Source organism: Narcine bancroftii, chromosome 10 (assembly GCF_036971445.1).
Source record: "Narcine bancroftii isolate sNarBan1 chromosome 10, sNarBan1.hap1, whole genome shotgun sequence".
NCBI classification, from domain to species: Eukaryota; Metazoa; Chordata; class Chondrichthyes; order Torpediniformes; family Narcinidae; genus Narcine; species Narcine bancroftii.
The window spans coordinates 73183604-73209177 of NC_091478.1; the positions used below are offsets into that span (position 1 = coordinate 73183604).

The 25574-nt window shown below is 39.6% G+C and overlaps 1 protein-coding gene across 4 annotated transcripts in view; it reads right to left on the minus strand.

Moving 5' to 3' along the window:
* The window catches only part of cdk10 (cyclin dependent kinase 10), a 37285-nt gene that overhangs the window by 9589 nt on the left and 2122 nt on the right, over positions 1-25574 (minus strand). For 2 of the 4 annotated variants that reach the window (XM_069901327.1, XM_069901326.1), the window contains exons 1-12: positions 19327-19650; positions 16596-16668; positions 14992-15063; positions 12463-12565; positions 11798-11879; positions 11562-11629; positions 10136-10188; positions 9646-9715; positions 7400-7459; positions 7182-7305; positions 6145-6284; positions 1778-1830 (exon numbers count right to left, since the gene is read on the minus strand). In XM_069901327.1, coding sequence (XP_069757428.1) covers positions 1778-1830; positions 6145-6284; positions 7182-7305; positions 7400-7459; positions 9646-9715; positions 10136-10188; positions 11562-11629; positions 11798-11879; positions 12463-12565; positions 14992-15063; positions 16596-16668; positions 19327-19500 — 1072 coding nt within the window. In that variant the 5' untranslated portion in view covers positions 19501-19650. Of the gene's footprint in view, positions 1-1777; positions 1831-6144; positions 6285-7181; positions 7306-7399; positions 7460-9645; positions 9716-10135; positions 10189-11561; positions 11630-11797; positions 11880-12462; positions 12566-14991; positions 15064-16595; positions 16669-19326; positions 19652-24613; positions 24752-25574 lie in introns of those variants that run through there. The other 2 variants (XM_069901328.1, XM_069901329.1) reach the window with 2 other exon arrangements.

Genomic DNA, 25574 nt, shown 5'->3' on the forward strand with positions numbered 1-25574 from the left:
CAACCGCTGCAATCGTGTCTGCCTGTCCCGCATCGGACTTGTCAGCCACAAACGAGCCTGCAGCTGACGTGGACTTTTTACCCCCTCCATAAATCTTCGTCCGCGAAGCCAAGCCAAAGAAGATACACATGTAGTTGGTAGAAGAGAAGAATGGAAGAGAGCAAACCTTGACTATTTCACAGAAGAGAACCCAGAAACATTCAGCAGAGACATAAGGAGGCTGATAATGGTTACCTTAGAGCAGTGGTTTTCAAACTGCCCCTCCAAACTCACATACCACCTTAACTATTCCCTATGCCATAAGTGCACAATGATTAGTAAGGGATTGCCTATGGTGGATTGTGAGTAGGAAATAAAGGTTGAGAATCACTGCTCGAGACCCAATTGTAACTAAAATATTTTGCTTGATAAAAATTGTAACTGGCCCACTTATTTTGGAGTTATGAAACCGTGCACATAATGAGTCAATTAGGTACAATTAAAACAGTGGTTTTCAAACTTTTCTTTCTACTTACATATCACCTTAAGCAATCCCTTGCTAATCACAGAATACCCAAGGTGGAATGCGAGTTTAGGGGGGCAGTTTGAAAACCACTGCTTTAAGTCTAATCAAGCATTTACAAGATGAACTGCCGTGAACAATAACCTTGTGTTGCATGAATTGAACACCTTTATTAAATTTTGGCTTGAGACTGAATTTAAGGAAAAATGTCTGAGGGGCAATGTGTAATAAAAATCTCCTACTCTTTAAAACATTAATGGTGTTGGATGCTGGGAAATAGCTCATGAAATTTACCTACATGAGGATGAAATTATTATTCTGATTGGTGATTGAGGAAGATTTTTTTTTAAAAAGAGAAAATCTCCTTTGAGTAATCAAAATGAGTGTTGCACTCTCATCTCAGAGCATCTTACGTGACCCTCTGCCTTCTACTAACTCTCCCCCTCCCCATTTCTTCCTCACACTCTCCACTCTGCCCTTTTCCCCTCCCACCTCGTCAAGTATCACCTGCCAGCTTGCGTTGCTCACCCTCAACCCTACCCTTTTATTTTATTAGGGAGATCGAGTCATCTGGGACTACACTCACTGGAATTTAGAAGAATGAGATGGGATCATATAGAAACATACAATTATGAAAGGCATAGATAAGATAGAGGTAGGTAAATTGTTTTCATTGGTGGGGGAGACAAGAACTAGGGGACATAGCCTCAAGATTTAGGGTAGTAGATTTAAGACAGAGATAGGGAGGAACTGCTTTTCCCAGGGGATGGTGAATCAGTGGAATTCGCTGCCCATTGATATATTTAAGAGAAGAAAATTAAGGGATATGGGTAAAAGACAGGTAGGTGGAGATGAGCCTATCAGATCAGGCATGATCTCATTGAATGATGGAGCTGGCTCGACAGGCCGGATGGCCGACTCCTGTTCCTATTTCTTAGGTTCTAATTCTGGCTTCTGCCCTCTTTCTTCCCAGAGCTGGTGAAGGGTTTTGCTCCAGTTTCTAGCATGGGCAGTCTTCCTTGCTTGCAAAATGCAGATATGGCTCCCAGGGAGAGAAATTGAAAATGTACTTTTGAAGAGTGATGGGAAGATTGGAAGATCAAATGAGATGAAAATTTGTACTTAAGTAAAATTATTATTTGAATCTACTTTGTAAAATTAAAGTTCCATAATAACAGTGCTATTATGTTCAAAAACTGCTTCATTTAAAAATAGTTCAGCACTTCTGTTAAGAAAGATAAACAGGTAATTATTAATAAATATTTCTAAACTTACGCAATGGTTTCTCTTTGAAGTAGGAACTCTCCAAACTGTCTTCTGCCGTAGCCCTTAAACATAGAATATTCATCAGTTCCCTATTGTTCTGAACTTAACCACTAAATTCCAATGCTATTCAATACATTGCACAATTTTGTGAGCATTCGTTGGTTTACGATTTGTATTATAAAGCTGGTGTTTTGTTACATTTGTTGAGATCTATTAGATCAGCGTAGGCTTTTTGTAAAATTATCAGCTTCACCATTAGTCCTGTTGAGACTCAAAAGATTCTTCAGAGAAAAAATATATACCAAATATAGAGCGAGGAGGAGTAGGTGTGCTCTGCCCTTCAATCATCTCCAGTCAGACAACACAACTTAACTCATAGTGTTCCCCTTCAACCAAACAAATTTAAATTGGGACATACAGAACGGTAACAGGCCCTTGCGGCCCACGAGCCCATGCTGCCCAATTGCCCTACAACCCCCCTCGTTTTGAAGGTTGGGAGGAAACCATGGAGACATGGGAAGAACATATAAACTCCTTTCAGACAGCGCTGGATTCTAACCTGTGTTACTGGCGGTATGGATTTATAATTTGAGAGAATTTGGTAATATTTGGGGAGAATTTGGTAAGATTTAGAGTAGGTTACATACATACACACATTTTAAAACAGATCTTATTTGAAAGACTGAAGAAATACTGAGGATCTCTGGAGAACGTAAGCACATTTCACAAGTAGGTGCTAACTGAACTGACATCATAAAATGAATGACCATTGTTTGGAACTGGAGATAGGCTGGCTACAAGTACCTTTCTGAAGGATGCTTGCAGGTACGCCACTACTGGGTTTTGTTTATCTAAGACAACAACTTGAGCAGGAGGACAACTCCTGTTGTTTGCTGAAGAAGGTGGGGGGTTTTGCAAGTGAGGGAGTCACATGGGCTTGTTGAAAGTTTCAGTTGGAGAGAGAGAGGGAGAGAGGAGAAGCCCTCTCAGCTCATGTGTGACACTGAAAAGCAGTTGAACAGTGCAAGCCTGGAAGAGGTGGTTGGAACTGATGAAAAGTTCCAAAAGCAGTGGATGGCTGGAAATGCTATCTTCTGATGTTTCTCTTGGAATAAGAAGGAACAGAAGGAGCTCTGTCGTAACCTGAAAGAAAGAGGTTACCATCTGGAAAACCCTGATGGGACAAGTTTAATCAGCGAGACATTGAGGTGACTAATGGTGGTACCTCAGTTGTGGAAATCCTGGAACAACAAGTCTCTCTCTGCAAACCCGATAAGAACCTTCCTGAGAGGTAAACATTTACCTTTCAAGCACCAAAGCCTGGTGAACTTTATACATGTTAAATTCTGTGCACAGTATAAGAATTGCCTGAATCCAGAGAACTTGGAAGAAGGAGAAGTGAGAACTTTTCATAAATTTACACACACATTACATTCACGTCCACTTAGAATTAGAAGGGGGTTAATTTGGGTTAGTTAAGTATAGAGTTTAGTTAAAGTTTGATTCTATTTTCATGTTTAAAGTTGATTAAGAATAACTTTTGTTTTAAAAACCACTTGTCTTGGTGAATGTCTATTGCTGCTGGGTTTTGGGGTCCTTTGGGCTCATAACACTAGTGCTGCACTAACTGCTATGCTAAATGTGCCACCCACATAAAGCAGTCTCCGACCCTCCAATCCACTTTGTTCATGCTGACCAACAAGTACCCATCATAAAATCCAATCTTTCAGCATGGTTTTCTGTGCTTTGGCTATTCAAATTCTTGTCTAGCCGTTTTTAAGATGTGATGCAAATTCCCATCCCCACCGGTCCTCATCCAGGATGCAAGTTCCAAATTCAAATCACCATCAGGGTGAATAAATTCTTCCTCAGATCCCTCTCACCTTCTTAGCCCACACAAGCCAATGAGTTCTAGAAATATTTTAACTTTGACCTCATGTACAATCTAAGTATTGTGGGGTGTACTTTGAGGGGAGAACACACAATGAGTGACAAAAGATTATCGTCCCTCCCTCAGAAACCAAGCGCTGGTGGAATGTTGATGACTGAACAAATAAATCAACTCAAGATGCAGCATTATTCACGGACCAAGTTACAGTCGCATTCTCTCTGGACATTACGCTTCAATTCAAGGGAAAAAAAAGTCTTTAGGAATACATAACAATATGGTAACACAGAAATGCTGGAGGAACTCAGCTGGTCTTCCCATGCCCATGGCAGGGAAAAATATAGTGCCCTCCACATTTGGGACAAATGCACATTTTTCCTTTATTTTCACCTGTGCCCCACAGTTTAAAATCCATGATCAAACAATTCACATATGATTAAAGTGCACATTCCAGATTTTATTGAAGGTCATTTGTATTTTTGGTTTGACCATGTAGAAATTATAGCACTTTAAAAAAAAAAACCACATAGTTCCCCCATTTAAAGGCACCAGAATGTTTGGGACATTTGGCTTCACAGGGTTTGTGAGTACTCAGGTTTGTTTCATTGGTGGAGGTAACAATCCTGTGACCACAGAGTCTGCGACAACAGATCAGAAACACTCTTCAGGAGGCAGATGTGGATGTGTCAATGACTACATCTGCAGAACAATTCAGCGTCTACACTGCAAGATGCAAACCACTAATTAGCTACAGAAACGGTGGTCAGGTTACAGCTTGCTAATAAGTATTTAAAAAGAGCCTGCAGAATTCTGGAAAAGGTCTCATGGACAGATGAGACAAAGATTAACCTCTATCAGAATGATCGCAAGAGCAAATGAACTGCTCAAGACCCAAAGCATACCACCTTATCTGTGAAACCTGGTGGAGAGGGTGCTATGGCCTGGGCATGTATGGCTGTCACAGGTTGTAGAGCACTTATCTTCATTAATGATGTAACTGCTGATGGCGGTAGCAAAATAAATTTTGAGGTGAAACAAAACATGTTATTGGCTGAAGTTCAAGGGCTGCAAGCACATTGAATGTCATTTCATCCAACAGCAAGACAATGATCCCAAACATACTGCTAAAGCATAAAAGGAGTTTTTCCAAAGATAAAAACTGGAAAATTCTTGATTGACCAAGACAGTCACCCAATCTAAATCCAATTGAGCATGCCTTCCATATGATGAAGAGAAAACTTAAGGGCCTTCCATATGATGAAGAGAAAACTTAAGGGGACAAGCCCACGAAACAAGCAGGAGCTGAAGATAGCTGCAGTAGATGCCCAGAAGAGCATCATCAGAAAACCAAAGGATGTCTATGAATCACAGGCTTCAAACAGTCATTGCCTGCAAGGGACTGAATATACATACCACTGTTATGCCCCAAATATTATGGTGCCCTGAAATTAGGGGACAATGTATAAAAAGTGCTATATTTTCTACATGATCAAACCAAACTGTATACAAATAACCCTGAATAAATTCTGGAATGTGCACTTTAATCACATGTGAATTGTTCGATTACAAATTTAAAATTGTGGAGCACGGAGGAAAATAAAAGAAAAATGTTAATATGTCCCAAACATTGTGGAGAGCACTGTATATTATCGATCTTTTGGGCCTGAGCAGTTCTTCAAGGTAAAAAGTAGGCAGGCATCTGAATTAAAAGGCTGGGTAAAAGGAGAACAAGGGCAGGGGAAGGAGCATAGGCCAAGAGACAAAAGGTAATAATTCAACATGGATAGGCTGACAGGAGTTGGAAGGTGAGGATTGATTCAAGGAGGGGGGTGGCTCTGTGTGTGCAGAACTGGAGGAAAGGAGACAGAGGGAAAAGGGGAGAGACAGAGTGAGAACAAAGGAGAAATAGGGATAGGTGGGGGGGGGGGAGGGTGGGCTAAGAGAAAGTGGAGGTCAATGTTAATGCCTTCAGGTTGGAAGGTACCCAGATGGAATATGGGTGGCGTCAGCCTGGCAGTGCATGCTCTTTAATCACAGTTAGATTTCCAGGAATCAAAAAATAAATACAAAAATGGTAGAAAATGTGTACAGTACCATGTTTAATAAAGTCTCATGAAGCAAAAACAAATTAAGAATGAGGGAAGCAAGTTTAAAAAAAAGAATTATGTACGTTTTTAAAAATTAAAAGTATTATTTAGCAAAGAGTTAATACTGCAATGAAGGGAGAAAAAAAGATGCCACCAGCTGCATTACTTCACTTTTTGCAAGTTGATTACTTGTTTCACCACATAAAATGAAAATTTCAAAGATCAAAGCAGCGAGTCTTTGTGCATCCTTCGATGCGAAAATAATTTTACATTAAAAGGCATTAAAATGTGCCACCTTTTGAAGTTCAACCCAATCCTGCTGCAGTCTCCGAGCCATTTACGGAATCGCTAACTGAAGCACTGAAACTCTCCCATTGTTGAGAAACCTGACGTTGCAATACCTTTTTTTTGGGTCGTACATGAAGAGAAAGTTGAGTAGTCGAAGGCCTGCTTCTGATAACCATGGAAACTTGTGTTTCAGGTTATTGTAAGGCTGTTTTCTCAGAGTGTACTGGCCCACTAGTGGTAGTTTGGAGAAGCCCTAGATCACAACATAAATATGGTTAAATAGCCGTGAGGTGAATTTACTATGCAACAATAACAGTAAACATACCACTTTTTCCAAGCAATGATTAATTTCAGCATTCGAGTGTAAATGGTTCTTTTCTTCATTCAAAATGTAATATTTGGCAAACAAAATGAATAGAAATATTAACACCAATGCAAAGATTGATCAGACTCCAATGTATGGTGAAATAATTAGAAATCTCTTCAAAAAAGAAACAGTGCAATTCAAGGTGACTTCCATTTTTCCTATCAAACTATTGCAATTTTAAATTGTTACTCCTTCAAAACAGTACTTGCCCTTTTATTTAAAAAAACAGTGCACCATCAAATGTACTAAACAGCATTAGAACCAGGCAAGATGCCTAATAATGTGAACGTGGGCTAAGCACTTTACTATCTCTGGCTATCGTAGATTACAAAGATGTACTCTTCAAAATTTCAAAGAAGCAGCTAAAAACAAGCATCACTTATCCTAGAAAAGCATTTTGAATGGATACACACATACAAACCCAACTGGTCAAAAGAGCATTAGCTTTAGATTAAGAATAATGATGCAAAATGAACATGTGCTTCATTAAAAAAACATTTAATTATATGCAAGATTCCAGACCTTTCTCAACAGTCATTCTCAACCGTGCCATACGACCCCCTCACCACGACCAACCCCCACCCACTTCCCGGGGCCACAGCACAGTTAAACGAGGGCCATGGACTGAAATCATAAAATATTTTGTATGTAGTTGGTAGAAGTACTGAAGAAACCAAAACTTGACTGCTTTACAGGGAATGGGGCCCATAAACTTTGTACGGGAGTGGGGGGGGGATCATAGCCAAAAAAGGTGGAGAATGGCTGGGTTACACCATGACTTACTGGCCATATGTTCTCATTTGGAGATCCTAATAACTGAACAATAAGGTCAATCTGATGGATTTCAGAGCTTCCGGGAAGCAAAGGTTTGTGTGCCAGCAGCTCAGCGAGAATACAACCTACTGCCCTGGAAACAACACAAAAACAGATCATGAGAAAGGCTAAAATAAGGTTTAGCAACAAAAACAAAAATTCCCAAGACATCCATAGAAGATACCAACCACATATCAATTGCTGTAGTCTGAGTTTTTGTTCCCAGCAGTAATTCAGGTGCTCTGTACCTAAAAATGTAAGAAAGCAAGATCAGATCATGAATTCAAAATCCCTCGAACATAGCTTGGCCACCTCAATTTTTAATGTTTCACAAGTCAAAATAGCTAACGGATTGCACATTACAAGGATCTGTTGGAATGGAACTCAACATGTTGCTATTTATTTTCTATTATCTTGTTTTATTTTTATGGTACATTGTTAATTTAATTTATATTTATTGTTCATATGTTTTGCGTGACTGTGGAGCTGCAGTGAACAAAAATTTTATTGCATCTGTTCATTGGATTTGTGATCCATAATAACTGGCATGTGACAACAAAGCTTTAAAACATCCATAGGAGGAAAGATAATAAAACCGACATTTTGGGCCCAATCCCCTTTTCAAGGATGCTCTAAAACCTGCTGAGTTCCTCCAGCGTTTATACATTTTCACTACGATCACAGGATCTGCAGACTTTCGTGTTTCACAAAGCTATCAAATTTACATTGGGACCTGTGGTTTTTGTAGGTAACTTTATTTAATCAACAAGAATAAAAATACCATGAAATCACAACAAATCCATCACAAAAAAATGACAAATTTAGATTATTGTAAGCAAGGTTAACTTTAATGTCTCAACAGGGAGCGACTTTAATGCAAAATGATTTTTAGAAGTCCATTTTTCATCTAAGAATCTGGAAGTCATGTTTTTCACTGACATTTAATCAATATTTGCAATACAGCAAGAGGTTGGGTTTTGCACTGAGTCTTACAGTCAATATCCAGCATGATCCACAAATTTGTTGGAAAATTGATTATGTTGATCGATCGACAGAGAGAAGAACATCAAAGGTATTGAGTGTAGGAAATCCACAAAGTGTCTACTTGCTTAGAGCTTTGGATGGGAATCATAAAGATTTTTTTGTTCTTTTAAAGGCACAATAGGTTTTATTAAGCAATTTTATAAAATGGGAGTAAGGGTGCTTCAGAAAATTGCAACACTGCAATTGTTTTGAGTATCTGGAATTATTTTGGAAAGAAACCAGCCTTCCAAAGAGATTTCAGATTATATTGAAGAAAATTAAAATTGCTTAAATTTAAGGAATAATTTATATACAAACCATCATTTGCAGTCAAGGGATATGCTTTACAATTAATGAAGCACTGCTGAAGGGTGTCACTCTTCCCTCACTGGAAACGTGGATGCCAATTTTTGTGGAAGCAAGCTCCATTACCCTGATAATCTGATGTCGTTATATTCAGTAGTGATTAAGTACAGGTACACGATCCTTTATCCAGAACCCTTGGAGGACAGTGTGTTCTGAATTTCAGATTTTTCCAGATTTCAGAAAGCCTCCCCCAAGCGCCGGCCGCCTCTCTTCACACTTACCGGATTTTGGAGCTTTCTGGATTTTAGATGTCCGGATAAAGGATAGTGTGCCTGTATTAGCAAGCATGTGGAATGTGCTACCATGTTATCATTTACAGAGACCTGAAAGAGGTTTAGCTCAATATCTTATCTGGAGGGGAAAAACACAGAATAATGTGAAATCATGTCTTTCATGCATATTGTAGATTAGTTGTGAAATTTAATGTATACTTAACCTTGTCTTATAATGAACACAGAGAATAATCGAATGATAATAGTACAAAAGGCAGCCATTTCATCCCATTCTTTGAAATATCCCACACTCCTCCAGCCTCCCCACAAGCCTGCAAGGTTTTGTTTACATATTTAATGCTGATATTGAGTTTATTGTCCAATACATGGGATGGGACGGTTGGAGTAGTGAACCAGAAACCTAGGTTTGAATCTGGTGCTGTCTGCAAAGAGGAGTTTGTACATTCTCCCTATGACCTTGAGGGTTGACTCCGGGTGCTCCGATTTCCTCACACGTTCCAGTGATGTCCAAGGTTGGCGAGTCGATTGGTCACATGAGCGAAATTGGGTGGTGTGGGCTCGTGGACCGACCGGAAGGGCCTGTTATGCTGTATCTGTAAATTATATTTGTAAATTTTTTTCCCATCTTTTCAAAAGTTCCTGTCCAATTCATTTTATTTGGTAATTAATAAAGTTGAACAGTGTAGATGCTATTGGTACTAAATGCTTGTTATTTTCTTTATATAGTAAATCTAAAAAAAATACACTCATATCATAATAATCAGAATACTTGAACAAATAAGACTTGCACAAATTTGCATCTGTAAACTTACCAAAGTGTTACTACTTTTGGAGTCATGGGTTTTAGAGGCACTGCATATGCACGTGCCAGCCCAAAGTCCGCTGCAATGATAAAGATCATACATAGACAGTTTTAAAAAGAAAGTTATAGACAATCAGTGTTTGTTAAGCAAGAAAGAATGTATATTTATTGAGCATGTCCCACAACTTCAGCACATCCTAAATCAACTTGTAGCTAAACAGATGGTCATAATGTCACAGCAATGTGAGTGAAAATAAAACATTAAATGTGTGTGAGCAGATTCAGAGTGGCAAATGAACGGAAACACATTTTCAAATTAAACATTACATTAATAGGTACTGCATATTTTATGGTTGATAGCTACTGATGTATTTTTTTTAAACCTTTCTAAATCGTATTGTGCGATTATCAGCATTAGTCTTTAATTTTAACTGATTCAAACATATTACAAACAAACAAAAGCCAATATTAAAATTATTCAAAATTAATATAAATCTCACCTATCTTCATGCACCCTTTATCAGTCATCAGCAAATTAGATACTTTAAGGTCTCTGAAGAAATGGAAGGCTGCTATTACCAATTTATGTGGTCTCAAAAGCTGAAAACAAAACTTTGCAGTTTGTTGGTTGACGATTTCTTTGTTCATTATGTAACAGTCTTAAATCACCTCTGCCACACTTCCTTAGTTTGATGCACTGATGTACAAGGTTAGGATATAGTTGATTTTATTTCATGATACAACAAGAGCAATAAATTGGAATTCCATGTATCAAATTAGATCAAAATCTGATGTCAGAAACATTTATACTTTATCCACTTCGATATAAATTATGAATATGCAATTCGATTTTTATTTTCTAACGGCCTGGAAGAACTGATACGACTTGCATTTGTTTTAGTCGCGAGAGTTCTGTTTGCGGACAGTTTTAATCGATTATATGAACTTCTAAATAATAAAAATTAATAATAAATTTAACTCTGCTCATCGCTGATGCAAGTACAAGTTCTTGATAGGTGCCACCAGATCAGAAAAAAAAAATGTAACCTTTTGGAAAACCTTACTTGCATAACAGCTGGAAATAAATTATCAAATTGCTTTTTATTATTGAATGCTCAAATTAGGCCCATATTCATTTTAATATTTAACTGCAATTTCTCTCCAACAACAGGTGATTTTCTTATCAACAATAAAAACTCCAAAATCTATGCACTTGCAAATTTAGTTATTTTCAGAACATAACTGATAAGCTCAAAACCTGTGATGCTAGTTACTTCAAATGTACTTGTTCATTGAATTTGTTCCAGGAAGACAATACTTGCAGCAGTTAAAGGGGAGGGGGCAAGTGAAGTCGGTTTTGTTACAGATGGCTCCCAACTTGTCAGGTGCAAAAATAACAAATTGGCAGCAAGCTCTCAATGAAAAGCCAAATGACAAGGACCCTGGTGCAAAATTTGTCCCTGACAAGAAGATTCTTCAATGATCAACAGCCAATGAGGGCAAGAGCAATTTATAATTCTTTATGACATTTTTAATAGATGCGGAAGCACGAGTGCAAACATGCCAACACCATGGTGGCATAGTTAGCATAGCAGTTAGTGCATGGCTATTTCTATGCCAGTGACCTCAAATCCGGTTCTGTCTGGAGGGAGTTTGTACATTTTCACTGTGACTGCATGGGTTTCCTCCAGGTGCTCCAGTTTCCTCCCACCTTTCAAATTTACAGGGGTTGTAGGTTCATTGGGATACATAGGATGCCATAGGTGCTCTGTGGTTAGTCAGGGATGAGTTAAGGTGGTATGCGAGTGGAAAGAAAAGGTTGAGAACCACTGCTCTAGTCCAACTATAAAGCTAACTTAGCCAAGTGGTCACATCAACAGAAACAAGATTCTTTAACTCAGACACTTAACTTTTCAATTCACTCACCTATGAATTATGAAATTTTCATGTAGATATCGTAGTCCCTTTAATAGCTGCAAGATTATACATTTCACCTTAAGAGAAATTGAAACAACCAATGTAAGAATTTCTAGAAAGCTATAGGATCATGATTTAAATTTGGAACGTAATACAATAATATAAAAATACTTAAACAGAGATTCCGTACAACTTGGTACAACCCCTGTACAAAACAAAAAATCCTAAACTAATTCTGGGTTTACCTGTGCCTCCGAGAATGGTGACTGCATATTTTCTAGAAGACTGGCAAGGTCCTGTTCACAGTATCCCATCACGAGGAAAATACTGTGGAAAATAAAATTGAGACTGCAGTGATATTTTCTTGGTCTCTTATTTCTTCTTCCTGTTTCATTAGCTCCACTCCTATTCTTTGCAGGCACCAATCCTTCCATTCCAGACATGCCCTTCATTCTGCATCAATATCCCACCCTCTCCAATTAAGACTACATTTGAATCAAAACCAGGGCCCATTTCCAATGACACAAAGTCTCATTCACATCTTCCTCTTGTTTCTCTTTTGACCCCCTCCCCTGGTTTCTTTCTGGAATAAGATGCGTAGGAAAATATAGATATTGGAGAATAAACAGTGCCAAAACAAATGAGGCAGGGTTATAATGGCACCCAAAACAATGAGAAGGATGTTCAAACCTACTGCTAGTTTTGTATTTTAAAGCTAAAAATTCCTCTTTGCCAATGCATTGTACTTTAAGTAGAGAAACCGCAAAGAGAACAGATTTTTTTTCTCCTTCTATTAAAAAGAAATCACAGATTAGCATGTTAACATTTCTTTCATTTAATCTTTCAGAAGTCTGCCTTGTTCACTGGCTTTAGGTAAAAAGTTGTTTGTGTTATAAATCAAATAACTGACCTGTCCAGGTGATTTCCAACCACTACTTCTTTTAGTTCTACAATATTAGGATGCCTCAGTTTAAGTAGCAGGTTAATTTCTCTCAAACTGCTGATTGGGATTCCTGCAAATGAACACAAGGAACAAAAGAAGCTTGCCTCTGCAGCTGATTTTAACCTCATGGGTTCTGGGGTAGCAGAGTACAGGGCATCAGTGCAGAACACCACACTGCTGAGGAGAAGCCTGGGAGAGGATTCTACAAATGGGTGGCACAGTGGCGTAATAGTTAGCACCACACCTTTACGGCTCCAGCGATCCGGACCAGACCAGAGTTTGAATCCTGTGCTGTCTGAAAGGAGTTTGTATGTTCTCCCTGTGTCTGCATGGGTTTTCTCTGGGGGATCCGGTTTCCTCCCACCCTTCAAAACATACCAGAGGTGGAGGTTAATGGGGTGAAAAATGAGTGGCACAGACTCATTGGGCCAAATTGGCTTGTTACAGTGCTGTATGTCTAATTTTTAAAAAAATTAAATTTAAAGATTGGAGACCAGAGCACTGGAGTACCACAGGACTCAGCAGCTAAAGGACTTCTGCTGTAGGCAATGGCTTCTGGGAATCAGGAATCCAGACTGGAATTCATGAAGGTACTGATGGCAAACAGAGCTGAAGAAGGCCTTCAGACACTGATAACTTCCTAATCACTTGGATTTGGAACCAGCGACGAAAAAGGGTAACTTAGAGGAGAACACGTGACTGGACTCGACATGAGGCTGTGTGCATACAAAGGTTAAGGGAGCACAGAGGAAGTGGCAGGATCTGGACACTTGATTTACCCAAGGGATCCTCTTTTGCTTTTCATTCTCATCTTGAGTGAGGGACTGAACTAATGGTGCCTCCCTGTGCATCTTAATAGGACAAACAAAGTAAAGCACATTGCGGATATGACATTAAAGGGATCTTGAATCATGAAATCGGAATAAGTAAAAACAGAGAAATAATGGAGGAACTCAGCAGGTCTTGCAGCATCCATAGGAGGTACAGATGTATAAACAACGCTTTGGGCCTGTACCCTTCTTCAAGGTATGAGTAAAAAGCAGGCAGGTGCTAAATTAAAAGGCTGGGGAGAAGAAAAAGAGTAGGAGGATAAGAACAGGCCAGCAACAAGTGATGATTGGAAATCAATAAGTCAGGAGAGAAGTGAGAATTGATGAGTAGAGGGGCGCCTCCGTGAATGCAGAGTTGAAGGAAAGGAGACAGAAGGAATTAAATCTTAAATTCAATTACTGCTGATATAACAATGACGATACCTCAAAAGTTGCAAGTCAGTTTGGAATATCCTAAAGTTGCAAAAGATTTAAATTTTAAATGTATAAATTGTATTTAATTCTTTAAATTTAGACATGCAGCACAGTAACAGACCTTTTCGTCCACGAGCCCGTGCTACCTAATTGCACCCAATTGACCTACAACCCTCAGTATGTATTTTTTTTTGAACAGTGGGAGGAAACCCACACAGACGTGGAGAGAACATACAAACTTCTTACAGACAGCACTGATTCAAACCCAGATCCCGATCGCTGGTGCTGTAACAGCTTTGCACTAACTGTGCTGCCCTTATAATGCATAAACATAAATTTACCATCTACTATTATAATTCCAAATGTACTTTGGTGCACATTGGAGTGCAACCAAATGTCACTATAATCTAGCAGCTGTGTTTCTTTGATGGATTTCACAACTTAAAATTGAAAATGAAATTTCCATAAAATAGCAGTGTTCAAAAGATCCCTGAAGATGTTCCCATTGAAAAGAACAAGCTGCCCTGTGTCATGAACAGATGCATTTGGATATTGCATATTTTTATATATTGCATAAATTGCTCTGGGTCATGTCTCGCTCCAGAGATTTAAATTCAAAAATCTTTGCTGTCAATACAAGAAATTCTTACATTTGTGATTAAGTGGCTCCATCTCCTGGGCATTTTCATCAGACTGGTGTAAATGATGATACCCAGAGACCAGAAATGAATATATTTGTTCACAGTACTAATTATGGTGAATTTAAATTATACGGCACTCCTATAAAGTGACAACAGAACAGTTAAGCATAAAGAATTTTAAAGAACTCTGAAGTAGTGTAAGCAACAATATTAAATGCAAAGCTTTCTTATTTTTAAATAGTTAACAGGAGTCAAAGCTTTTCTGCAATTAAGTCCAAAGTTTTAGCAGTTCAAAATATATATATGCAGAAGAACTGAATTCAAATATAATCCAATGTTTAAAAGATTGAAAGAAAATAACATAAACTGTGTACATGATATTGATAGTGATTTTACAGCTATGTCTCCATTGATTTTATATTTTGACCATGGGCGAAAATATTTCTTCCAACAAAAAAGAAAGAACGAAAGGCAATCATAGTTCAAAATATATATATATATTTGGAACATGGTTGTCTTCAAATATCAACTAACATTTAACATTAATGAATTAATCTAAATGCGATGATTTAAACAATCAATTGATATCAATTTTAGAATCTCAAACTTACCATCCCTTTCTTTATCCATTCGAACCTTCTTGAGGGCAACAATTTGATCGTTTTTTGTATCGTGGGCTCGGTCTAAAGCAAAAATAATTTTTTTTTTTTTTTTAAAAAGAGCCATTACAAACTTTTCATTTAGGTTAATTGTAAATTAAATGACATGGGAGGCTAGTTCAGAAGATTCAAACAATAGGTATCCATAGAGAGGTTGTAAACTGGATTCAAAATTGGCTGAATAGGAGAAGATATAGAGTGATAGTGGATGATTGCTTCTCAGAATAGAGGTTCATGACTTGTGGTGTGCCTCAGGAATCGGTGCTGGGATCATTGTTATTTGTTGTCTATATCAATGATCTGGATAAAAATGTTAGAAACTGAAATAGCAGGCTGGCTGATGACACTAAGATTGGAGCCGTTGTGGACAGCGAGGAAGGCTTTCAAACCTTGCAGAAGGATCTGGACCAACCGGAAAAATGGGGCAGAAAATGGCAGACAAGTGTGAGGTGTTGCATTTTGGAAGGACAAACCAAGGTAGGACATACATAGTAAAAGGTAAGGCACTGAGGAGTGCGGAGGAACAAAGGGATCTGGGAATATAGATACACAATTCCCTGAAAGTGGTGTCACAGGTAGACAGGGTTGTAAAGGGCATTTGCCCTTTGTATAAGTATTGAGTAGAGGAGTTGGGATGTTATGGTGAGGTTGCACAACACATTGATGAGGCCAAATTTGGAGTATTGTGTCCAGTTCTGGTCACCAAATTACAGGAAGGATATCAGTAAGATTGAAAGAGGGCTGAGAAGATTTACTAGGATGTTGCTGAGTTTTTCATAGTTGAGTTACAGGGAAAGATCAAACTAGTTAGGACTTTATTCCTTGGGCCGTAGAAGAATGAGGGGTATAGAGAGAGTAAATGTGAGTAGGCCCCTTCCACACAGAGAGATTAAAAAAACAAAGTGAAAAAATAAGAGTCCTTAAATGAGTTCCTGATTGAGTTTATTGATTAAGTCTGATGGCAGAGGGGGTAGGAGCTGTTCCTGAACCTGGTGGTGCGAGTCTTATGGCTGGGAATGAATGATGGAGGACAAACCATTTGAGAATAATATAATGTTCACAGTGAAACAGTGCCATGGAGGTTGATGGTGAGAAAAGAAAACTTCAGAGGGAAACAAGGTTGACTGTGTCATGGAGATTTACCAAAAGTACTCTCTTTTAATGATGTACAATTTCTATCATGTTTATTACGTTCAGTGAGCAGAAGGGTGGCACAGTTAGTGTGGCAGTTAGTGCCATGCTATTACAGCGCTAGCGACCCGTGTTCGAATCCAGCGCAAGGAGTTTGTATGTTCTCCCCATGTCTGCTTGAGTTTCCTCCCACCCTCCAAAACGTACAGGGGTTGAAGGTTTATTGGGGTTTTTGGGCAGCATGAGCTTGTGGGCCGGAAGGGTCTATTTCCGTGCTGTATATTTACATTTAATAATTTTAAATTTTAAACATCGAAGAATGGTTGAAAACAATATTTCAAGACTCTTATTGATTTTGATGTAACACAGCACATTTAAATCATCCTGTTATTTAAAAAAGTGAAAGGTTATCAAATTGGACTCACACACAATTCCATAGGTTCCTTCACCGATACGATTCAACTTCACAAATTCTTTCACACTTCTGCCTCTTCCCATCTGCAAAGTTGGAATCACAAACATACTGTTTCATTTCAGGGAACAATTAATAGTCTTGCAGGAAATAACAGGGAAATGTATTTGCATGAAGTAGGAAGCATTCAGGTATGTCAGACCACCCAGTCCCTCTGGGAGCCAGTGATATTCCACAGACCCCAAGAGAAATCATTTGAAGTATCCACAAAGTATCGGAGGACAAAATTCTAGACACTAAACAGAAACAAGTCAGGACAATTTATGAGCAAACTCCCAACAGCAAAAAAAAATGTTTGTGAGCTGACTTGGATAGTAAATATAATGGTAAGGATTCAGGATATAAAATCCTTCCTGTCGAGTGAGTGTTGGAAGGCTTACAGCCAGATTAACATGAGCTTGCACATTTTGCTCCAACCATTCTCAGCAGGAACGAAAATCCCGCAATTGCTACAACTGTGAGAATTGATGAAGATCAGGCAACTTTCAGGATCCATGAAGTTGTTAAAATACCTTACCCAATCCTTCATTTCTTCCCCTAAATTCAGATTTCATTTTAAATTACTTGCAAAATCAATCATTTTCTTCTGTCAAATAATCAATGATCTGAGAATTATGAATTAAATATTCCATAGATATAAACATGGAAGCTTCGTCCTCATTATTTTCAAGGGTTAGGGGCAGATTTCCTGTGGATAAAATGTAATATCACTTTAGCCACTTGGTTGTAATAGCAAAGAACAGTCCACTCCTCCATGGATATCAACAATTTCCATACAAGTTTCAGCTAGCATGTTTCTGATGCTTCCAGTTGTGGCCCCAGTAGGTCAGGCAGCATCCATGAAGAAAATAAAGTCACAAGGGTTTTACAGCTCAGAAACAGGTGTGACAGAATAAAGATATGTTTTTGGAAGATAAATTGGGGCAGGTTTTTGAGTGTAGGTCACATACAAACACTTTAAAACAGATCTTATTTAAAATATTGGAGCTCTGCTCATGCTAGACATGTCGGGGCCAACAGCTTTTGCAAAAGCTTTGGAGGGTGCCTAAGAGACTTCACTAATAGTTTGTTGTTTACAAAAAGGCAACAGATGAAAGAAATTGTCGGAGCATCAGACTAGCTGGAGGGGAACTTGCTGTTCTAAGAGGGTCATGTGGTTTTGCAAGCAGAGAGAGTCAATCAGGCTTTTTCAGAGAGAGAGAGAGAGAGAGAAAGAGAGAGAGATCAGTTCTACAGTTTAACAGTCAGAAGCAGCAGCTGGGACTGGAACAGGACAAGCTGGCAAGCTTGTGGGAAAACCCCATTTGGAAGACGGGTTGTGAGTGCTTAGTTCAGTCAAGGCCCTTATTGTTCATGCAAGAGGAGAGGACTGAGTGTCTAATGTTTCACTTGAAATAAGAGAAACAAAAAGGAACTCAGTGGTGACCTGAAAGAAAGAGGTTATCATCCGGAGAACCCTGAGGGGGCAAGTTCCTTCGGCAGTAAGTTTCTTCGGCAAAACACTGAAGTAGCTGATTAAAAGAAATCAGTTTTAGGTGTCCAGCGAACAACAAATCTCTCTCTGAAATCCAACAAGAACCTTCCTGACGGTAACTATTTACCTTTCAAGCACCAAAGCCTGGTGAACTTTATAAATGTTAAATTCTGTGCACGGTCGAAAAATTGCCAGCGACCAGTGATTTTGGAGGAGTGAGAAGTGAGATCGGACTGCGGACCAAAGAACTTTCTTACATTTACACACACACACACATTACATACACATGCACTTAGAATTAGGTTAGTTAAGTCAATAGCGACAAGTTACAGTGTGATCCTGTTTTCATATTTAAAGATAATTAAAAACAACTTTTGTTTCAGTAACTATTTGTCTTGGTGAATATCTATTGCGGCTGGGTTTTGGGGTCCTCTGGTGGACGGGGGACGGGGCGGGGTGGAGGAAGGGGCAGGGACGGGGGGGGGGGTGGTGGAGGACGGGGCAGGGACGGGGGGGGGGTGGTGGAGGACGGGGCAGGGACGGGGGAGGACGGGGCAGGGACGGGGGAGGACGGGGCAGGGACGGGGGGGGGTGGAGGACGGGGCAGGGACGGGGGGGGTGGTGGAGGACGGGGCAGGGACGGGGGGGGGTGGTGGAGGACGGGGCAGGGACGGGGGGGGTGGTGGAGGACGGGGCAGGGACGGGGGGGGTGGTGGAGGACGGGGCAGGGACGGGGGGGGTGGTGGAGGACGGGGCAGGGACGGGGGGGGTGGTGGAGGACGGGGCAGGGACGGGGGAGGACGGGGCAGGGACGGGGGGGGTGGAGGACGGGGCAGGGACGGGGGGGGGTGGTGGAGGACGGGGCAGGGACGGTGGAGGACGGGGCAGAGACGGGGGGGGGTGGAGGAGGACGGGGCAGGGACGGTGGAGGACGGGGCAGAGACGGGGGGGGTGGTGGAGGACGGGGCAGGGACGGTGGAGGACGGGGCAGAGACGGGGGGGGGTGGAGGAGGACGGGGCAGGGACGGGGGGGGTGGTGGAGGACGGGGCAGGGACGGTGGAGGACGGGGCAGAGACGGGGGGGGGTGGTGGAGGACGGGGCAGGGACGGTGGAGGACGGGGCAGGGACGGGGAGACGGGCAGCTCCTCTCCCCGATGCTGCCAGTCCCGGTGGGCGCCGCCTCTCTTCTCCTCCCACCCGAGGCCTGACCTTGTCCTCCGACGGCACGGTGAAGCTGCCGCCGCCCTTCAGCGCCTTCAACCTGAGCGGCTCCGGCTCGTGGATCGCGTCGCCCATTGCTGCAGCGCTGCTCCGGGCTCCCTCCGCGGCGGGCCGACCGCTGGGCTTCCGGGGTTTGCCGGTCGGGGTGGCCAACCATGGCATTGCCCGCTGTTCTAGTCGCTACTTCGCCTTGCACTCCGCTGCTCGTTTTAAAGTTAACGCCAAACTGTTGTGAAACCCGGTTCTTGAAAGTTCCCAAACATCAAGTTTTAAAGAGAATTTCAAACCTTGCTGAACTCAACTGGTCCTTGTCCAACCCCACCTAAATCTGTCCACATTTGCTGCCAATCTCCCCTCAGTATTCATGATAGGTCTGGCCCAAAACGTTGGCTCTTCTTTTTCTCTCCCTATTTTGCTGACTGGCTGAGTTGCCTCAGCAGATTGTTTGTTGCCCCAGACATCCCCTGGGTATCATAAAGCTCATTGAGTGGATGGATGGATGATAGAGTTGTTTGACATTGAATGTACGACATGTATATGCATCAAAATTCTGACTTTTTGCAGCTGGACAGGTGCTTCATGAAAGAATAAATTAAAAATAGAAATACAAAAGATAGATTTAATAAATATTAACAGTTACCCGCAGTGCAAGAGAAAAACAGTGGATTTCTCTAGAAGTGCAGACACTCCTTTTGTGCTGTTAGAGCGGCTGCTGGCAAGTGTAACAAGGGAAAGAAATGCTTCTTGAACCAAGAGGTGCTGTTCTTCAGGCAGTGAAGTTGGTCGGTACCTGTGCTGATACGACCACCAGCCTACTGCAGGGGATGACCTCTATGCCTGCAGGAAGACCACCTGGCCGGCTGTCAGTCAGCCGACCCGAATATAGACTCGAACCAGCCCCTCAGAAGCATGAACTAGTAAACCCCATGCTACTTAAAAGACAGGATTTTAGAGAATTTATTGAAAAACAATTAAAAATGTACTTTGAAGTAAATACGGAATCAGTGGAAGATAAGTTCATACTATGGGACGCAATGAAAGCATTCATTAGAGGACAAATAATAAGTTATGCAACCAAGATGAAGAAGGACTATAATCAGGAAACAGAGCAGTTGGAAAAGGAAATAGTAAATATAGAAAAAGAATTAGCAATGAAGGAAGATACAACCAAAAGAAGAGAATTGGCGGATAAAAAAATAAAATATGAAACATTACAAACATATAAGGTGGAGAAGAATATAATGAAGACAAAACAGAAATATTATGAGCTAGGTGAAAAAACACACAAAATCTTAGCATGGCAGCTTAAGACAGAGCAAACTAAGAAAATGGTATTGGCAACAAGGAAAAAAGACAAACAAATTACATATAATCCAAAAGAAATTAAGGAAAACTTCAGAGAATTCTATGAACAATTATACCGAACTGAAAACGAAGGGAAAGAAGGGAAAATAGATGAATTTTTGACTAAAATTGAACTACCAAAACTACAAATAGAGGAACAAAATAAATTAACAGAACTATTTGGAACAGTAGAAATACAAGAGATAATAAAAAAATTACCAAATAATAAGACACCAGGAGAGGATGGACTCCCAATAGAATTCTACAAAACATTTAAAGATCTAATAATACCGCCCCTCCTGGATGTAATCAACCAGATTGATGAGACATAAAACTTACCAGATTCATGTAAAACAGCAATAATTACAGTGATACTAAAACAAGGGAAAGATCCACTCTTACCAGCGTCATATAGACCAATATCTCTGCTAAACACAGATTATAAGATAATAGCTAAACTATTAGCAAACAGATTAGCAGAACAGGTACCGAAAATGGTAAATTTAGACCAAACTGATTTATCAAAAAAAGACGCACAACAGACAATATTTGTAAATTTATCAACTTAATTCATGCAGTAGAAGGAAATAAAGCACCTGCAGTAGCAGTTGCTTTAGACGCAGAGAAGGCCTTCGACAGAGTAGAATGGAATTACTTGTTCAAAGTATTGCAAAAATTCAGTTTACCGGAGAAGTATATTAATTGGATAAAGCATTATATAAGGGACCGTTAGCGAAAGTGACAGTAAATGGACATATATCAAAGCAATTTAACTTAAGCAGGTCAACGCGGCAGGGATGCCCACTATCACCATTATTGTTTGCGCTAGCTATAGAACCACTAGCAGAATCGATAAGAAGAGATAATAATATAAAAGGAATAAAAATAAAAGACAGGGAATATAAAATCAGTCTATTTGCGGATAATGTGATAGTGTACTTAACAGAACCAGAACTATCAATAAAAGAACTATATAAGAAATTGAAGGAATATGGAGAAGTGTTGGGATACAAGATAAACGTAAATAAAAGTGAAGCAATGCCTATGAATAACGCGGATTTCTCAAAATTTAAGGAGGAATCCCCATTCAGATGGCAAATGCAGGCAATAAGATACCTAGGTGTGCAAATAAACAAAAATCTAGGCCATTTATATAAACTTAATTACAATCCACTAATGAAAAAATTACAGGACGATTTAGAGCATTGGAAAGAGCTACCACTAACACTGATAGGAAGGATAAACTGTATTAAAATGAACATTTTTCCAAGGATACTATACTTATTTCAGGCATTGCCAATACAACTGACAGAAAAATTCTTCAAAGAGTTAAAGAAAATAATAAGGAAATTTTTATGGAGAGGGGGGAAACCGAGGATAGCACTAGATAAATTAACAGAATGGTATAAGCAAGGAGGCTTACAATTGCCAAACTTCAAAAATTATTATAGAGCCGCACAATTAAGGTACCTATCAGATTTTTATCAAACAAGGGAAAAACCAGACTGGACGAGACTAGAATTAGATAAAATAGGGGAAAAGATACCTGAACACATATTATATAAATGGGACGAAAAATTGGTACAACATAGAACTTCTCCAGTATTACACCATCTCCTCAATATATGGAAGAAGATTCATGTAGAAAGAAATAAAACAAATTATCAAATACCAAAACTAATATTGACGCAAAATAAGCTACTCCCTTTTACAATAGACAACCTTTCCTTTAGAAAATGGGAAAAAAAAGGGATTAAAAGAATAGAAAATTGTTTTTCAGGAAGTAGATTCTTATCCTTTGAACAAATGAGAGATAAGTACAATATAACTGGAGATACAGCGCTGGCATATTACCAACTGAGATCCTATTTGAAAGATAAATTAGGAAGCAATTTGAGTTTACCAGAGGGAAGTAACCTTGAATATGTGATTACAGATACAATGTTAATCAAAAGATTTATAACAAATATGTATATTAAACTGCAAGAAAAGGAGAATGAGGAAACAAATGGTAAAACTAAACAAAAATGGGAACAAGATTTAAATATAAAGATAAAAAAGGAAACATGGGAGAAATTATGTTCTGGAACGATGAGAAATACAATAAATACGAGGCTGCGTATGATACAATATAATTGGTTACACAGACTATACATTACACCGCAAAAGTTAAATAAATGGGACCCAACAGTATCTGATAGATGTTTTCGATGTAAAAAAGAAAGGGGAACAACAATTCATGCAATCTGGACATGTGAGAGAGTAGAAAAATTTTGGGATGATCTCAATCAGATATTAAATAAAATAACAGAAAACAATATACCAAAGAATCCAGAGATCTTTCTCCTAAGTAACATAAAAAATAAAGAATTTGGAATTGACTTGGAAGATGCACAAAAAAGATTTGTTAAGATAGCCCTAGCCGTAGCAAAAAAATGTATTATGTCAACCTGGAAATTGGAAGATAATTTGAAAATACAACAATGGTATATAGAAATGAATAAATGTATTCCATTAGAAAAAATAACATATAGTTTAAGAAATAATATTGAAATATTCGAACAAGTATGGGAGCCTTACATTAAATACAATAGCGAAAACCTACCGGGGACAAACATTACCTAAGTTGATGGAAGGAGAAGGAAAGAAAAGAATGGACTCTGTAGAATTTCTGGTGTATTTTTGTTGAATGACAACATTGTCTGACTGAATTAATGCAACCTAGATTGTATACCTAAAATGGATGAGAGTGGGGGGGGGGGGGGGGGTGGGGGGGTGGCTTGGGAGGAGGGAGGGGGGGGGGGAGAAAAAGTCACTGTAAATGTGTGAAAAAGAAAGAGTATATCATGGCTATTGTGATTTATGGTGTGAAAAATAAAAAAAATTAAAAAAAAAAGAAGCATGAACTAGTGTTCAGACTTTTACCTGAATAAAGCCTGTTGTACAGTCTTTCAAGTTTTGGGTTTGCTTGCTGCTCCCTCAGCGTGCCACTGTACCAGGTATTGGAACTGAGAAGGTGCTGAAGACTTAGTGATCCTGTCAGAGGATTGGATGTGGAGCTTGGGTTGTTCATGGTTTGGACTGAAGGTTGTATGGCTGAGTGACTCTGGAGGGGGTTCTTTTTTATTTATCTTTCTCTGACTGTAACGGGTGCAGGGCAATTTCTGATGATAGTAAATCTTTGTCTGCCTTACGGTAGGCTAAAGCAAATTTTGTGTGATTTTGCATTTTCTGTTTCAAGCAATGCAGTAGATTGGAGGTTGAGGCCTGGCTATGTATGCTACCTTCTGTATTACCAAACCAGGAGATGCAACCTGATACATTTCACATTGCATCTGTTGAGTTTGTTGGAGTATTCAATGACATGCCAAATCTCCCCAAGACTTTTTCAAATGTATAGGTATCAGCGTGCCTTCTGAGTATCTGGAAATGATGAATCAGAATACAGGATGCAGATTGAGAATCTTTTGGATGGTACCAGAATAACAATCTTGCACTCATTGCCACTCAGACCAAGGAGCTTATTGTTGATGTTATGAAGAGCAGGTTAAGGGACCTTTCACCTGCCCACTGATGGGTTGGAGGTGGAGAAGGTTAAGAAATCAAGCTTCCAAAGACCTCTCTTGGAATCAGGATATCAAGGGAATTATGAAGAAGGCACACCAATGATTCTAAGGATTTCTGAGACTATTTGGATTTGGCAAACTTGTACAGATGCACTGTGGAAAGTGTACAAACTGGTTGCATTACAGCCTGTTTTGTTTTATTTGAATGCCCGAGAACATTGAATGCAACAAACAACCAGCAATCAATACAAACCACAGTTCAGTACCCCAATTAGTTAGGAAAGAAAGAAATAATTTACAACGATTGACTTATGAGTATGCACCACATAAGCACCTCCCCCCCCCCACCCTTTACTGACACACACCTTGTAATTGTCTCTCCATCATCTCCATCATCGTCCATGGCTTGTGACCTAGAGTGGAGCCTGGTTCATTCCCGGGGAAAAGAGACTGCTCCACGTGTTAGGCTTTATACCCCAGCCAGCTAGTAGGACCAGATATGTCTAAAATAGGACAGGTGAAGAAAAGAGCCAGTGGTGAGATTTGTGTTCTTTCAAGGTGTGTGCTCACTATGGATGGTCTTGACCTTGAATGGCAGACGTGGTGGCTTCTGAACAGGTTCCCTCCCTACACATGAACCTCAAAAAAATTATCAAATGCACTTTCATGTCATTATAACATATTCATACAATCTGGGCTGAAATTGCAGAAATAATACATTTCATTTTAACACATGGCAGTTTTATCTTGAACATTAAAATGTTAAAATTCAAACAACTATCTACTTCAGCCTGTGCTGTGTTAGTAGGTGGTAGAAGAATAAAAGAGGAATTACTGTCATATGAGAGAGAATAGCTTGCAGGAAAATAAATGGGAGATTGGTCTCTGAGCCTTCATACACTCAATAGCCAAACAGCTGTCTTCAATGTTGTAAGAAGCAGTATGAATTCTTTCTGAGAAGGTAACAACAAAAGAGATTGGCTCAAAGTAACTACATTTTCAAAAGTTCTTTGATAAGGTCTCTCACTAGACTAATGAATCCAATCAGAATAGAGATGCTGGGATGAATAAAAGAATTGGCTGCTTGCTAGGTTCAGGACAGAAGGCAAAGAGTCGAAATAAAGGGTCTTTACTTACAGTGGAAGAATTGGGAATTTGGCTAGTGGTGTTGTACATGGATCATTGTTGCTCACAATTTAAGCAAATAACAATTCTGGAATCAAGAGCATAGTTTTCTAAACTTTGTTGATACTCATTTCCTATGGGGAATGGAATTGTCAGTTTTGAGAAGAACTGAAACAAACTACTGTATAGGATAAGATTAAT